The sequence below is a fragment of the Mirounga leonina genome, unplaced genomic scaffold, assembly GCF_011800145.1.
Source record: "Mirounga leonina isolate KUSES-001 unplaced genomic scaffold, KU_Mleo_1.0 Mir_180, whole genome shotgun sequence".
Lineage (NCBI taxonomy): Eukaryota > Metazoa > Chordata > Mammalia > Carnivora > Phocidae > Mirounga > Mirounga leonina.
Window position 1 is genome coordinate 6,940,184 of NW_023270469.1, and position 17,786 is coordinate 6,957,969.

A 17,786-nucleotide genomic window follows, 5' to 3' on the forward strand; every position below is an offset into this window, starting at 1 on the left:
CAGCTCTTCTATTTTATTGCCATAGAAGAACTTGAGAGGAAAGAAGCCATGCAAAAATTAAATAAGGTTGGAACAGACTTTGAAGTTTTTATTATTTTAAATTATGCCATGCCTTGCATGGAATGACCACAAAGCAATATGCCTTCCTGGCCACACAATTTACTAACAGGGCATGGTGGAGAAAGTTAGAACTCCTAGACGCACAAGCTAGTCTACTGGAAAGAGGGAGAGAAGGGGCGGCAGGAAGGAGCAGTGATAAATATTTACTCGTCTCTTCTCTGAGATGCCAGTGGTTGCCCATTCTAAGAAGGATGATTATGTGACTTAATACAATTTCTGGTCACCATCATTATAATAAAGGAAAAGGGCTTTCTTAGAAGTGCTTGAGCTAATCAATAAACATTTGATCCACTTTCAAATAAGGTTTTTATAGCCAAAATAAGTTGAAAGAAAAGATACTGACAAGCACTATTTCCATACCTTTGTCTCAAAGCAGTCACACAAAGAATAAGTGCAAAGCGAAATGAAGGACCTCCCCTTCATTCAGAGAGGGAGCAAGCCTGGAGTCCTGTGGGAGCCTGCCAGTGGAGCGGTTCTGCCCAGGGCCCAGGGCCCAGGCCCCAACCCAGTCAGCTCTGAGGGGCCACGAGGCAATCTGGTGCCCCGTCCCGCTCTTCCTGGGAAGGGGCCTGCTTCCTCTTGTCCCAGTCTGTGTCCGGGATGAATAACCCATGGAGATCCAGGTGCATCTCTACATCAATGGATGCACGAGCCAATTCTGTAAAACTTTTGGCATCCAGAATAAGCAGAAAAGGCTGCCTTTGGGGATCAGTAGAGACGATGGCTGATAGGATAATCCCTTTGGGGAAACAAAAAGAGACACTTTGTAAAAGCGCGGACTTGAATTTCCTGCAGCTGGAGGGATAAGTTTCTCAGCTATATCTCCCTGTCCGCTTTGAAGTAAGTATGGAATCCAAACAAAAGGAACATGACTTTGAGATTCTGTGAGAGCAGAAGGGAAAGGTCAGGGAAGTAGGAATCAGAAGACCTGGTTCCAGCCCTGCCAGGGCCAGTCCTTTTACCTCTCCGAACCTTAGTCCATTCATCTGCAGAGTAAGGAGAATCCTCCCTGCCCTCCCAGGGTTGCTCAGAGAATCTCTTGCATGGTGAATAATGAAAGCATTTTGTAAAGTATTGCATGCATCGGAGAAAGGCTATTTGCCTACTATTTAGAAAGTCTGATTACAGAGAATCAGTTTTGATGCTGTATTTAGACTAATATACGGCACTTAGCTAAACTCAGACTAGCTGCACTCAACAACATTCAAATGAGCCCAATCCACTTTATGCACAGGCAGCACGTTGGTAGCCCCAGCCTTTCCCTCTATAAAATGGACATATTCTAAGTACTCACTCTCAAGGGATATAGGATTAAACGAAATAATGCCCCTAAACTTCCAGCAACTACTCGTGATTCCTCCCAAGGTCTCCTGGGTCTCAGGGTGGTTGCGCGTAGCTGAAGTCAGATTGGCTTAGATTAAAATCCTAACTCTGTAGGCACTGGGTGTGTGGCCTTAGGTAAATTGCATCATTCTCTCAGCCTCTCCTTTGGTGAAATGAAGACATTGCTACTCCCTGCCCACAACAGAATGTAGGGGAAGCCCTGGGCCTGCCCAGTAGGAGGCCAGCTTCAGCAGGAGGTGCTACCAACAATACCCCACCTCAGAGGTGACGGTAACGTGGGGTCCTGGTGTGCCATGCCATGCAGGATCAGTAGGAAGACACGGCCCAGGCAGAAAACCACTCTTTCTCACCTAAGGGAAATAGTTGGCAGCTCAGGGGGGCAGCCCCACCCATGGTTCTGGTTGCCCTACTTAGCATCCCCAGGAGTATGGGCAGGGATTTCTGGGACAAAGGCAGAGTCAAGGAGGGAAAAGACCATTTGGTCATATGGAAATCTAGAAAAGAGAGGTGGGCCACAAATCTGTACTTACAGGTGCTCCGTACAGAAGATACCTGCTTAGAGGTTTAAGAATTCTGTCAGCCATTGCAATGAATTTTAAAGTGGAAAGGAAGTGGGCTTTTGTGTAGTAAACAATTTAATGTCTCCCAAAAGGAGGTCTGATCTTTGCTCCTGGGAGGTGACTCTAAGCCCTCGTAATGTCCTGCCTCATAGGAATGTCTTTATTTATCTGGGGCCAGCCTGATGATCTATCCTAGCAAAGTGAATTAGATGTCAGCTTGACCTCCAGAGGGACTGAAGGCTAAAGGTCAACCACATAGTCAACCAACCATGTCTACATGCCCAAGCCCCTAAAAAGCTCTGACATGAAGGCTTGGGTGAGCTTCCCTGGTTGGTGACATTCCATGGGTATTGTTGGAGGAGTTGGGGTGGGCTGTGACCTCCAGGGACAACCAGATACTCCGGGAATGGAATTCTCCTGGATTCTGTCCCATGAGTGTGTTTTCTTTCAATCTGCAACCTTTCACTATGACAAACCATAACCATGAATAGAACAGATTTCAGTGTATTCTGTGAGTCCTTCTATCAAAACAGAGGGTGGTCTTGGCAACCCCTCAACTTGCAGTTGGTGTCAGAGTGAGGGTGTTTTGAGGGACTCCTTAACCTCACCGCTTTGGACTCAGACAGACCTGGGTTTCAAAGCCTGGTTCTACCAGCTCTGTCATGTGGGGGTTGTAGAGGGAGGGTCGCTGCCCCCAAACAATGTCTCTGAGGGGTGATCACAAACATAGTGCAGCAAGCAGGCTCCCCTACCTGGAGTCTTACCGTCATCCTCGTCCTTGGCACCCGGTGTGGGTAGAAACAGGGGTTCTGCTGGCCAGCAGTGCTCCTGTCCCCATTTTAAGGATGACTTTGTGAGAACATCCTATTTCAGTATCTGTACATCCAAAGAGGAAAGACATATGAGTGACTTGTTGGAGAGCATGCTCATTCCCTGGGAACCGATGACATCAGTGCCTGCAGACAGAGGGGTTCAAGCCCCTCCAGCGTAGACTCCAAATGACATCTACCTGGGGTCAGTATAACAGCAGAAATGAAAGCAGCTAGCTTCCTCCTCCATCTTTAAGCAAAGGTCCTCCTGCCATCCAACAGCTGACACTGCATACTGAATTTTTACAAATAAAAATCCTGACTGAGCCACCCAGGCACCCTAGGATGATTCAGACTTTCAAGGATGACTTCTTGACTTTAAATATCATAAGAAACACTCATTAAAAAGAGTTTTCATGTATTCTTTCATAAAATGTTTTGAATCTTATGGAATAAAAATGGTTGTTCAAAAAAAATCTTCAATTTATCTGGCATTTGGCGTTACATTGCATTTTTGTATGTGTTCAATGAATGTATTCAACGCAAACATTTAAAGTGTGATATGATCCTTTTGTTCTTTTAAAAGTGCAAGTCCCTGGATTTCTCTTAATCCCTAATAGACCTGTTTCCCCTTAGTGTGTGGGATTAGTGGGGAGTGTGTGTGTGTGTGTGTGTGTGAACCTTAATTTTTTGCTTTGTACATTTCTGCACTGCTTCCATTTTTCAGAAAAGATATTCCATTTATTATTAAAAATGAAGATATTAAAGACAAGTGATGTCTGTACACTTAGCATAGTCCCTGGGATACAGTAAGTGTTCAACAAATAGTAACAAATAACAATAACTAAATGCTCCAAGTTTCGGCCCTCTGCTTGAAAGGGTGAGTTCCTTGAGGGCAGGGACTGGGATCGTCCTATCACTTTCTTATCCTCACTGCCACCATGCTGTAGCACACGGTTGGTGCTCCATAAACATGTACTGAATAAAGAAATCAGTGGATGACCTACAGCTGTGACCTCTTTGCTGTGCTTCAGTCCATCAGACAGGGCTGCCTCTCTTGGATTGCCCATCATTGCTTCCATTGTATTCTGTCCCAAGTGGACTTCACTCTCTGATCTGCCCTCTGCCCCAAAGGGACCTCCCTTTTCTGATCAAGGTCACCCAGCCCAAGAACCTAGAGTTGAGCTTTGCAGGCAGACACAATCATTGTAGGGAGCGCCAGCCCAAGTCACATAGGGATCAGTACCTTGGTTGGGATGGGCCTCCACTGAACTTCAGCAGCAAAGACATAGCGGTATGGCTTTCCGTTGTGAGCGTAATTGATCCGAGGCAGCTCTAAGCCTGAAGAGAATGACATGGCCAATGAAGCCCCCATCACTGAGGGTTGGGAGCATCCACCCTTCATGCCAGGCTGGGCATCCTGTCCACAAAAACAGCTCCCAGTCCAGGATCCCTGAACTTGCTTCAGGCCCTGGATTAGATCAAGGTTGGTAACAGGGCAGGGGGAGGGAAACTCTGATAATTACCCTGGCTCTATTAGAAGGTTCAGGAGCAAGGAAAGAGAGACCTAGTTTTTTAAATGTATAAGCATCTTTAATTATCCAAGATAGAAATCAAAAAGAATTGCATGATTAAAATCAGAGGCTACTGCAATTTTTTTAGAGCTCTTTAAAAAAAAAAGTACTTGTGTGCATGCACGTGTATGGGAGTGTGGAAAAAAACTTCTGAAGCTGTGGAAAGGGGTGTCCATGGGGAATAGTTAAATAAATCTGGTGAATTCACATAATAACCTAAGTAAAACTAATGTTTACAAAGAATTTTAATAACATGGGAAAGTGTCCATATCATAAGACAAAGTGTAAAAGGCCGGTTATAGTATTATCCTCACTATGTTACAGATGTAGAGAAAAGGTTTGGAAGCATTGCTGGGGTAATAACTTCCTTATAGTTTATATTTTATATTGTACACTGTAGGTTTCTCATTACATGAAATTTTTGTTATGCCTTTTACTTTTGTAATTAAAAAAACTAAATATTTTGTCCATGTACATGCATACATATATGCCTGTTGTGTTAAATTAAATTTCTAAGTCTGAGGGCTGAAATGAAAATTCCCCCTCTTATGGAATATTCCAAGCAGTCAGAGCCAACTGCTGGTGAAAATATAATGTCCAAGAAAAGAGGAAGCAGGCATGGAAAATCTGCCACACAAAGCCCTTCTGAAAAAGACCCAGGGCATGAGTGGTTACTGGGCTTGGGAGGAGTGCAGGGGAATGGCCTGTTGAGGTGGGAAGATGTCCAGGCCCACAGACAAGTAATCATGAAATTTTCAAGAGACAGGCCACAGTGACTGTGAACTGGAGGGACCACCCACATAGAGAAATCAGAAAAAGGTGCCCACAGTTGCCCCCAGAGTAGGTCTGAGACTTCCCATGGTGCTCCTGTACCTGAAACCTGGTCTGGGGACCAACTCCCCCCAACCTCCACCCTGTCAATGACTAGCCTCAGGAACTTGGTCAAGTAAAATAGGATTTATCCCTGTAAATTCTGTGAGGCTATTGAAACCATGCTCTTGAAGAATCTTCAGGACGTGCAGAAATTCTCAGGCTATATTCATTCAGTAGAAGAAGCCATTTCAGAATATTCTAGATGGTATGGTATGCATTGTGTAAAACTATAAATGCAGAGGTTAAGGGTTTTTGAGTCTGAGAGACCTGGGTTCAGATCTTGGCTCTGCTTCCTATCTTTGGGCAAGTTATGGAATTATCCTCAGTTTGCTGTCCTCAGTTCTAAAACAAGAATGACATGTGCCAATACCTGCCTCCCAGAGTTGTTCTAATAACTTCTACCTTGTGCTGGACTCTCACTATGGGCCAGGCCCTTGGTGAAGCACTCTATGTGTGTGAACTCATCTAATGTCAAGGATAACGGGATGAGACTGTTGGGGTGAGGTCTGGGAAGCTCTAGAAGAGGGCCTGGCATATGCCAAGCACCCCGTACATGACAGAGAGACAATGGGTATTTCCAAAGGGTTGCCATGGGTGAAGGGATTATGAGGGATCTATCTATTGCTATACTTTTCAGGATTGCCCAAGATTGCCAAGGTGCGAGAATTCTCTTCCCCGATACAAAAAAGACCATAACGTTTTAACCCTCCATCTGCCCGATGTGGCAAGTGAGTGGAGATGCAAGTCAATGCCTTAAGAACTGGGACCAAGGGGCGCCTGGGTGCTCAGTCAGTTAAGTGTCTGCCTTCAGCTCCGGTCGTAATCCCAGAGTCCTGGGATCAAGCGCTATGTGGGGCTCTCTGCTTGGCGGGGAGCCTGCTTCTCCCTCTCCCTCTGCCTGCCATTCCACCCGCTGATGTGCGCTCTCACTCTCTCTGCCAAATAAATAAATAAAATCTTTAAAAAAAAAAAAAAAAGAACTATTACCAAGATCTATATATTTACTTCCAAGGACCCCCAGCGCCTGGGGTGCCACACAGAACCTGTTACAGGATCCTAGGATGCTATTTTACAGCAGTGGTTCTTATGGGCAAATCTGGGGTTGTCCTAACAAAGTCCCCAGGACAGTGTCCTTCCAGATGTGTGAACCTGGCGGGAGCCAACAGGCGAGCAAAGCAGACCCATGCCTGGCCACCCTCTAGCTGAGTGTCCCGGACAAGACCATTCATTCCACGCCTGTGTTGAGGACAGACCCCTCAAAGCCACACTTCTATCACATGCTGGGGATACACCGAGCACAGAAACATAGTCCCCGCGTCACAGGCTTATATTCTAGGGCAGTGGTTCTCCATCAGGGTGATGGTGCCCCCACCGGACATTGGCAATGTCTGGACATATTTTTGGTTATTCCAATTCAGAGTGCGGGTGCTACAGGCATCTGGTGGGTCAAGGCCAGAGGTTTTGCTCAATGTCCTACACGGCGGCCCCCCACACAAAGCATGACCCGGCCCCAAATATCAGGGGTGCCCAGATTGAGAATCCCGGCTCTCACGGGTGCGACTCTTATTGGAAGGGTTTACACTCTGTGTGGAGCACAGCCTTTCTGAGCCATCTCCTCCTCTGTCAGATGGAGCTGATGGCCCCTGTTCTGCAGGATATTTTGAAGGTGTAGAAGTGGAAATGCAAACACACTGTTCCCGTACAGTAAGTCAGCGTTCAATAAATCGGCGCGTTTATAGAGGCCAGCCGTGAAAGTCATCTGGTCCAACGACCACCCCCACCCCAGTACCTTCCTGGGAGCTGTTTGAAGATATATGAAAGAGAACTGTCCCCAAATGTTTTCCACTGGGGCACCCCAAGAGTCTTCCTGTTTGTCCCTTGTCGGTGCACAGCTCCTCTGCATCAGAAGGAGGTACAGAGAAGGCGCACGTGAATTCACGAAAGCCTGCCCCTTCCCTAAGCATCTGCAAAGAGGATGCATTTTACCTTCATAAAGCAACTCCGGCTGGCAGTAGACTTGGTCATCTTTTTCCTTCAGGGCTCTTGCTGTTGTAGATGCCAGTTTGATTAAATTTGAGCCCACTTCTGCATCCTGAATCAGTTTAAAAAAAAAAAATTTGAAAACTGGTTATCCAGAGCAAACACTTGCTTTACTGTGTACATTAAAAAAAAAAAAAAAAAGTGCTTTAGTGGATGTTGTCTTGTTCTGGCCTTACGTGAACCACAGGAAGCAGCTATCATGTTGTTGGTATTTTTATTCTTATTCTCTGAGACCTCGTAGCTGGTAGGTAGTAGGACGGGGGTCCCAAAACTCCTGGCTCTTTTTTCCTACTCTGGGCTACCTTATCTTTCACAGGTGAAATTAATGTATTGGTAGGTTCTCACTTTTTAAATAATGGCTGATTCACCTGTGTAAAGCTGCATCAGTCATTAAAAGGATGTTTATAAAGAGTTCATAATAACATGGGAAATGCTCATGATAGAATACCGAGAAAAGCAGTAGAGTAAATTGCATACGCAATCTGAACTCAATCAGTTTAAAAAGAACTTACACTGAAAAGAGCCTGGGGGAAATATACCAATTATTAACAAGACAGCAGGCGGTGGGATTATGGGGACTTTCTTTTTCTACACTTATCTGTATTTTCAGGATTTTCTCCTATGAAAATGTACCACTGCTGAAATGAAAACAAACAGGCAATAAGAATTGCTTGGGAGTGAAGGATCTATGGAGGGCATTCCCTTGGTCTCAATTTATAATCAGATTTTATTCAGTGCCTTACCATCATCACGGTAACCCAGGAGAGGGATTTAAAACAATTGATTAAATATTTATTGAGCTTCTATTACTATCTCTGGAGTTCTATGTCCTTATCTGTATAATAAGGTATGGTAGATGCATCATGCAAAGAGTATACACTTCTCCCAGTTATTGTGCAGATTAAATAATCCATGCAAATGGTTTACAAGAGGGTCTGGTTAATAGTCTGCTAAATAAATGTTAGTTGCAGTTGATAACGTTGTTGTTGTTTTAAAGATTATTTACTTATTTGAGAGAGAGCAAGCTCAAGCAGGGGGAGCAGCAGAGGGAGAAGGAGAAGCGACGTGGGGCTTGATCCCAGGACCCGGGGATCATGACCTGAGCCAAAGGCAGACATTTAACCGACTGAGCCACCCAGGCACCCTGGTTTGTTTGTTTGTTTGTTTGTTTAAGATTTATTTATTTATTTTAGGGAGAGAGAGATCATGCACATGCGAGTGGGAGGGGCACAGGGAGACAGAGAGAGAATCTCAAGCACACGCTGTGCTGAGCGAGGAGCCCAATGAAGGGCTCAATCTCATGACCCTGAGATCAGGACCCAAGCCAAAACCAAAAGTCAGATGCTTAACCGAATGAGCCAACCAGGCTCCCCTACATTGTTGCTTTTTAAAATAATGATAATAATAATTATTACCACTGGGAGTGAGTGCAGTTTAGGCAATGGAGGAGGAGAAATAAGACCAAGCCCCTGCCTTCATGGGGTTTACAGGTTGAGAATTGTTGTTATGGCTGACTGCTTCTCATTTAAACTTTTCTCTACTTTCCAAATTTTCCAAAATGCGATTTTATAATTAACAGAAACTTATTTGAATGATAGCAGCTTTTTGCTGGGAAGGGGGGTAAATTTGCTGCATCCTAGCAGTTGAACTGCAGGGGCCCTCCGAGATTTGTTTAGTTCAATCCCTAGTTGACAGAAGAGGAAAACAAGGCTCAGAGAAGGAAAGTGACCTGCCCAAGGCCACACAGAGGAAAGGACAGTCTGGGCTCTTGGCAATGCAACGTAATTCTGCTCAGAAGCAAGGGCACTGTAGGCAGAGGGCAAAGCAGGTGCAAAGGCCCTGAGGCTGGCCTATTCCCATCCTGTGTGTCTCTGCTCAAATATCCCCTTCCTTAACACTTCCATCTGCAATGTTGCCAAGGCATTTGTCCCGAGCTGTAATTATCTCCTGTATGGAGCTGCTTCCTTCTTTTATGTTGTCTTCCCCTTGAAGATGGGACCAGATTTTGTTCAGTGCATGGCACATAGTTCCCAGGAAGTAACTGCTCAATGAATGAGTGAATGCATGACTCAATAAGCTTTCCTTCCATTGTCAAGGTGTAAAACATGTGCTGTACAGGGTAGTTGTAGGAATTAAATGAGATGAAATGCGTGGAAAAGTCACCCAGCACTCAGCACATCCACCTGCACCACACCACAAAGCAGCGGAGACTCTGCCTGGTGCCTTGCTAAGTCACCTGACAGCAACAGGCCTGTTCTGCATGCCCTGGGCCTGCATCGCAGGGAGTCCGTCTGCAGAGATTCCCTCTGCAGAGACGTCTTCTAATTCCAGCCTGAAACTGGTCAGACTGGTTGAGGGATAAACTGAATTTTTCCACACAGCAGTAATGAACATGACTGGGCTGCTTTTGGTGGCCAGCGTGCTCAGCTTTGAGAAGAAAGGACTTTCCAGCCCAACGTCACCAAAATCCTACAGGTTTGCTTTGAAACCCCTCAGCTGGTGGGAACTCCCGGGAGAAGTGGCTATTTCGGTAATTCCCCGAAACCCTGGCTTTGGGGTTCAGAATCCCGCTGTATGAAATCAGACTCTAAGCATTTCTATGTGAGCTTGAGCAGCCTCTCCCCACCCTCAGCCCTCATGCCTCCCCAAGCCCGTTTCCTGGTTTGTAAAATATGGGGGCAATTCATTACTTTTTGACGGGTGGTGACCATAAGGGGGGTTGCTTTGACTGGTGTCGGAAGACTATGGTTACAATTAAATAATGGTTATAAAAACACCTGGTCCAGGGCCAGGCACACCATAGTTAGTAACTCGGAGCCAGACAGACATGCATTCAAATCCCAACTCAAACCCCACAGGTGTTCCTGCAATGTTGGGCAAGTTACTTCTTCTCTCATCTGTAGTCACGGGGATAATAAACAACATAGAGCAGTGTCCTACTGATTAGGTGAGAAGCATGCAAAACATTTAACAGTTCCTAAAATTTGCAGGACCCAGGACAAGAGTGGAGACCCCCCACCCTAAGTCTAAATACATTGAGCGAATTGTTAAGTGAGATACCATTCTCTCCCCCACCTTGATACAGAGACCTTCATAATGTAGAACTGCACTGTCCAATATGGTAACCACTGACCACATGTGGTTATTTACATTTAACTTAAAATTAAGTACAATTAAACATCCAGTTCCTCGGCTGCCCTGGTCACGGTTCAGTGGCCCACGTGGCTAGCAGCTACTGCATTAGACAGACAGAGAATGCTTCATCATTGCAGTGGATACTTTTGCACAGTGCTGGTCTGTAAGGGTGTGTGAATTTGAAATTCTAGGACTCCTTGGAGTTTTGAGCCAAGTTAGGGCGGCAGACTGAGGGCCAGCCTCTGGGCTCAGGTTCTTTGTTTCCTGCCCCCTTTTCTTCCCACTGCACAGATGCCCCAGCCAGCACCACCAAGCCAATAGCCAACTCTGGCTACCTCGTGGGTCTGAGGCCAGGACACCAGTGGTGCAGCCTGCTTTTAGGAAGAGACAAGCAGGCACCGGAAGCAGTCTTGGGGCTATTTGGGCAGAGAATTCAGATATCCCGGGTAGCTGGTTCATGGCTGGGACAAGGGAGAGCACGTCTCCAGATGGGCACAGCCTCACTCTGTGAGGAAGGGAAACTGCCAGAGAAAGGCTGGATCAGGATCCCGCACCCCCCAAATGCCGAGGCCAGAGCAGGGGCCCCTCCTGCTGGGGTCTAAGAGGAAAAAGGGCATCTAACACAGGGCCTGGCACATGATGAGCTCTCAGCAGCTTCTTTTATTATTGGATCTTTGTTTTTGCACTTGGGGTCAAGACAAAACCCAAATCTACTGAGCCAGGAGTCAAAACCACCCGTTGTAAGTCCACAATGCCTCCTCCCATGATGGCCCCTTATGCATGGATAGCTGTTGGAAGGGAAGGCAAGTGCTGATGAACCCACCTGGAGGCAGCGCACCGAGCCCCGCAGGATGAGGGCAGGGCTGCCGCCCGAACTGTCTGTACATGTCCATGCCCCTCCCAGCCCAGCCCTGCCTTAGACAACCCTGTGCCACCCTGCATAAACAGGCCAAGGGTGCCAAGGGGCCCCACCTACCTTTGACCCCAGCTGGCCCAAACACAAGAGAATCTGGGGCAGCTGGGAGGTCCCAGACTTCTAAATATACTTCACTGTTGACCATTGTATACGGAAAGCACTTTCCACTTAGGAAATGTTCCAAATGCTAAAGAGAGACCTGTGTCCTTTTAGAGACACCCCCCTTCACATTTCTCACCCACTTGTCATTCGTTCATTGATTTAGAGTAGTCAGGAGCTTAATGAGAAGGCTTTTGGGTGCCAGGCCCTGTGACAGGTGCAGGGGATAAACAGCTGACAAGACCAAGGGCTCTGGCCCTCTCAAAGCTTTCCCAGGGCAGGTGACTGAACAAGCTCATTTACCTAGGACAAATGTCCAGGTGCCATCAGAGCATACAAACTCCTCTAAAGGGAGTGATGATCTGACACCTGAGAGCTGAGCAGGAATTTGCTAGACTGGCTGCAAACTAGAAGCCCCTGTGGGCTGAGACCATGCCCTGCCCTTCCCCGCCCCCAGGACCCAGCCCAGGTGCCTAACCCCCACCCCGTGAGTCCAACCTGAAGCCAAGACTGGAGTGGAGGCCTGATGGGAAGAGGACAGGGTTGCAGGCAGAGCAACAGCGACAATGCCATGGCCCCAGACTGATGGGTGACAGAGAAAGCTGGCGTCTCCCAAGGTCTGTCCCAAAAAACCTTTGGATAGGACGGAATTAGAGCTGCCAGCTCTAGTCATGTCTGCCATGTCCATCTGCTCAACTTTTCGATTTCAATATGCAGGCAGGGCAACTTGAAAGTGAAGCAAGAAGATGTTTGAAGGGACAATAAATAGCAATTAAAAAGCGTGGCCAGAGCTACCCTTCCCAGGGCTCACACTTCTTTGTTAGTTTCAAAGCAGTAGATGGCTCACATGGCAGCTTTTCAAAATATACATGCTGAACTTCTTAGCCTAGTTCCAAGGAAGCAAATCATTTTTCAAGCACGATAAAAGGTTATAAAATCCCTTGGTGTGTGGGCAGTGAGAGGGAGCGTTTCCTTTCTCTGTTTCATCCCTGGGCCCAAGTCGATGTGAGGCAGGGCCAAGCCTTGGGATTTGCCACCTGTGTGCTCGATGACACCCCCCCACTGCTTCCTGGAACCAGGAGACCAAGCACGGCACTGCGGGACGGCCCATGTGATGACTTTGTGGAAGTTCATTCAATAGCCCTGAACCATGTGGGGAGAAAGTTCACTCCTTTTTCTCTTCCAGTCTTTCTGACTGGGTCAAGCAGGGAGTCTCAGTGAGGTGCCACTATGTCTTTAACACCTCATACTTTTATAACTTTCTTTTTAACAGAGATTAAGTCTTGGCAAGCAACAGTATCTGGTTAGAGCTTCAGACCCCTGCTTTTCTCCCACTGTTTTATGTCCATGCTTGTCTTCTATTTGCAGGAGGCAATGCTAGCTTTCCATTGGCCAGTGATAGGTTTCCTTTCAAGAGTGAGTAGATTTAACAGATCTGTACCTCTGAAACAAATAATACACTATGTGTTAAAAAAAAAAAGAAGAAGAAGAAGAAGAAGAAGAAGATAGCAGGAAGGGAAAAGTGAAGGGGGGGGAATGGGAGGGGGAGACAAACCATGAGAGACTATGTTTTCTGAGAAACAAACTGAGGGTTCTAGAGGGGAGGGGGGTGGGGGGATGGGTTAGCCTGGTGATGGGTATTAAAGAGGGCACATTCTGCATGGAGCACTGGGTGTTATACGCAAATAATGAATCACGGAACACTACATCAAAAACTAATGATGTAATGTATGGTGATTAACATAACAGTAAAATTTTAAAAAATGCCTTATCATTTCAAAAAAAAAAAAAGAGTGAGTAGATTTAAACAAAGCACGACTTTGTGAATGTTAAATCGAGGTGATAGGAGATATGGTGAAAATCGTGACAGAGATACACCAATGATTACAGATGGGGAAATGCTGGAAAGATAGGAAAGAACCCCAACTCTGGAGCCAGACAAACCGGGGTGCCCTGCTGACTGGGAGGGAGCACGCTTGAGCTCCTGCATTGAGGAGCCCGGGCAGTGAGGGTGCAAGAAGGTTCTGGGCCTTCTGTAGTAGTGTCCTCCATTTTCCAGGCCTGCAGAGCCCCGAGAGGGGTCAGGGTGACCTGTCTGGGCTCTTTTCAGGACTTAGGCCTGCTGGGGAGAATGGTAGAGTTGTACATTTACCAACTGCAAGCACGGGTTGAGAGACAGGCTGCTGCAGGTGCTAATCATGGCTCTGCCCCTGAGGGCTGTGTGACCTTGGCAATATTCCTTAACTTCTCTGAGCCTCAGTTTCTTCATCTGTAAAATGAGGCTAATATGAGGACCTCTCCCATAGGTTGTTTTGATCACTAAGTAAGGCAAGGAAAATAAAATGCTTAGCAAAGTACCTGGCACATAGAGTGCATTTAGTAAATAGGAGCCATCAAAACTGAGTTGAATTGAATTTGCTTTCATTTAAATTAATTAAGTCATGAAGTCAGTGAGTTCTGGAGCCAGGAATCTCTGTAGCCTCTGAAGCCAAGCCCGGAGCCTTGGTAGCATCACCCTAATTGAGGATAATGTCTGGCCTAGTGGTCATTTTTAATGCAAGAAGGGGACTAATCAACAGCAGGGCATTGGGTAAGCGAATAGTGATGAATCCCGGCCTGGAATTGTCACACAAATATTTAAAATGATGTTGTAGAAGAGTATTGAATGTCATGGAGAGATGTTTAGATATACACATAAGTGGAAAAAAGCAGTGCACAAAACAGTACGTGCATATTCCACCATGAAAAGCAAGGAAGGGCTGGTGTGCACTGTGGCAGAGACGGGCCTCGGAAACACAGCGCGGAGGGAGGGTGGCCACCGCGGGAGACCGCCTGGTGTGTGTGTGATGTGTCTAGAACAGGCAGATCCTCAGAGACAGGAGGAAGTGGATTAGTGCTCACCTGGGGCTGGGGGATAGAGGGGTGGAGGGGGGTAGGTGGGGGGGGGCGCAAGGTTTCTTCCCAGGCTAATAAAAAGGTTTTAAAATCCAGTTGGTGGCACAACTCTGTGAAGTTACTAAAAGCAGCTGAATGGTGCCCTGTAAATGTATGGTATGTGAAATTATCTCTCAATAAAGCTGTTAAAAATTCTCTGTGATTTCCTTCTCTAAAATTAAGAAATATATAAAATTTACATGTATGTATTTCTAAGTTTTGGAGAAGTCCTACTACATAGAATTTTTAACAGCTTTATTGAGATATGTATCAATAGGCATGTGTATTATATATACATATACACAGATACATCAACATGTGTATTAATATGTCTGTTGGTCTATCTACTGAGAGAGACAGAAAGAGATATGGGAGGCAATACAAATATATTCATAATAGATTCATGGGGTTTTTTTTTCCTTTTTACCCAATCTATATTCTCTTAGGTTTCTATGATGAATATGCACCACTTTTGGAAAAACAATGAAAAAATGTTTTGTCTTTAAGAACAGCTCGCTTTGGATTTCAGTGTCAATCCAGTGAGTGCCAAAATCACTCCCCATTGGGACTCACGACTCCCCAGGAATGAAACGGGTCCCCTTCCAAGCCGTTACCTTGTCCACATTGAGGGGCACAGCGAACCTCCTGAGGGTGGGGATGGAGGTGAGCCTGCAGTTCTCCTCAAAGTCCTGGTTCAGGTTGGCCAAGTAGAAGAGCTGGTAAAGGCTGCTGTCCTCGTAGGTGATGACGTCAAACAGAAGGCAGCCATCCTCCTCGTAGGCGTTGACGTGATGAAAGACCACCACGGGGTCCGTGGAAAACTTGGTGGGCACAGGCTTCCTGGTCCTCTGGTCGATGATGTGAATGTAAGTCTGAAAGCAGAGGCACACCCAGAGGTCAGCTTCCCCCTGCCGGCCCCGCACGATGGCAGTGGGTGCAGGACAAGACCCAGCCCTCCCCTCCACTAGCTCGTGACCCTGGAGCATCCCCTTCCCCCAGAGCTCCTGGCTGTTGCCGGTCCCTGATTACCTCCTTCAGATGGAGCAGAGGGAATCTTTGCTGCTGGGGCCTCTGCAGCACCAGGAGGACAGAGTCTTGGGGAAGCCCCTGAGACTACACCATCTCTCCCCACCTTCAATTGACTGACTCCAGGTGGGCTGTGATGAGCTAGCTCCCTGGCAATGGCCACACTGGGGAGAACGGGCCAGTCTTCTAGCCCTCCTTGGGCTCTATCCACAGCCGGAGCCCCTAAAACCCTAAAACCACACCAGCCCTTTAGGGTTCGTTCTCCCAACGTCCACCTGCTGCCTGGTTGGCCAGGATGCAGTTGTCATGGCAACCTCCCTTATCCTGGGGGCTGTGGTGTGGAGCGACCTGTTCTAGTTAAGGGGCCCACATGGGTATCTGCACACACCTCTGGGTATCATGAGGCGATATCACTCTGGGTGGTAATTAGCCATATTTGCAACCCTAGTTGCCTAATCCAAAGTATGTGTGGGGTTCTTTCTTTTGGCAACTCTGGCCTAACCACCCTCCTTCTGAAAGGCAGAGAGGGACTACTCCAGGCTGGTCTTTGGCCACCTCCTCCCAGCTCATGTGCCTCTTGCTCTCCTTCTCCAGAATCCAGGTTGAACATTAAGTGGGAGTGCAGAGGAGGAAGGCTTTGACAGCGTGGAGGGGTGGGGGTGGTGGGCAAGTGAATATAGAATTATTTTAGCTCTTTTCTTCTCCGTGAACCCAATCCCTGGGTCGGGCACAGAGACTTTTCAGAGAGCTCTCAATGCATTCCAAAGCCCTTGCCCGGGCTTTCTGCCTGCACCTGGCAGCTCGGTCTTCTCTCTGTGGGATTCTTTGAGGGCCAAGGGATGTCCAGGGGCTGAAGAGCAAACCCAATTACAGCTGGCTTCCCTGCTGGCCCCTGGCCCCAGCGTTCATTCCACAAATACAGACAGAGGGTCTAGGACACATCAGACACTTTTTCAGGAACATTTTTCCAGGAAAGACAGAACAAAACCAAGCCCTTGCTTTCATGGAGCTTATAGTCTGGTGGGGGAGAGGCCAGCAGTCAATGATCAAATAATGTGCCAAGGACAATGAGCACTACTGAGAAAAATGAAGCCAGGTAGGGGATGGAGAAGCCTGGGGCGGGGGTCTGTTAGAGATTGGTTTATCACGAAAGGCTTCAGGGATCTGGACATTTAGCTGAGACCTGGATTAACTGAGGGAGGAAACCATCTGGGGAAGAACATTCCAGGTGGAAAGGACAGAAAATGCAAAGAACGTGTTAGGCTAGTTTGAGATACAGGAGGTCCAAAAGGAGGCTGAATAGGTAGGGAGCCAGTGGTTGGGATGTGGGCCTGTGAGGATTTGCAGGCTGGTCAGTGAAGCCTTTGGATCTTATTCTGAGGAAGATGGGAAATCACAAGAATGTTCTGAGCAGAGGAGGGACCTCACTCTCCTCCCTGAGAAGAAAGGACAGGTCTTAAAGACATATAGTGGTGGTTCCCTCTGGAGAGGGGACTGCCAGTGGCCAGGGGGAGGCCAGGGGACTTGACATGTTACTTTCTCTCCTTGTGTACTGTTTGAATAGAGAATACTAAAAATTCCTTGATATTTATCACAAGTAAAAATTTACTCATTTCGGGGCGCCTGGGTGGCTCAGATGGTTAAGCGTCTGCCTTCGGCTCAGGTCATGATCCCGGGGTCCTGGGATCGAGTCCCGCATCGGGCTCCCTGCTCAGCGGGGAGCCTGCTTCTCCCTCTGCCTCTCTCTTTCTCTCTCATGAATAAATAAATAAAATCTTAAAAAAAAAATTTACTCATTTCAACAGGAAGTAAATATATACACACATATCCATGCACAGATATATTCATACACATACATATGTGCACGCACACACACACACACACACACACCCCCGAATATCCAGGCAGGTACACGCACGTATACACACATCCACACTTGGAGCATTCAGGTGTGCCCGAAGATGTTTGGTTGTACCATCTCGTGGAACGCTCTATCATTATGATGTCTAAATCATCTATGGCACCCACCCTTCCCTGACATTACCCAGTGGCTGCCGGGACACTGGAAGGGCCTTGTCCGTGGACGGTGGGAGCTGCAAGGAGCCCAGACATGGGTCAGGACTGAGGAATAGCCCTTGGCCACCGGGCTGGTGCCGACTGCCTGGCTGATGAGAGCCGGCTTGCCCGAGGTCACATGCTTTTCTGACAGATACCGTCTGCTCTACTGACTCATTGACTTGGGGCCCCGGCCCCCTCAACCCCACCTGGGACCACTCTGCAGAACCATCCAGCTTCAGAACTCTCTGGAAGCTTGGCTGATGCTTCCGGGGAGCCTGCACGGTGGCTCACACCCTCC

The 17,786-nt window shown here is 47.2% G+C and overlaps 1 protein-coding gene across 1 annotated transcript in view; it reads right to left on the reverse strand.

Annotated features, from left to right (window-relative positions):
• Window positions 1–412: 412 nt before the first annotated feature.
• Window positions 413–17,786, reverse strand: part of BCO1 (beta-carotene oxygenase 1) — a 37,279-nt gene continuing 19,905 nt past the window's right edge. Inside the window, 5 exon segments of the mRNA XM_035024730.1 lie at window positions 413–859; window positions 2,789–2,900; window positions 4,080–4,174; window positions 7,267–7,372; window positions 15,019–15,276. Coding sequence (XP_034880621.1) covers window positions 630–859; window positions 2,789–2,900; window positions 4,080–4,174; window positions 7,267–7,372; window positions 15,019–15,276 — 801 coding nt within the window. The 3' untranslated portion in view covers window positions 413–629.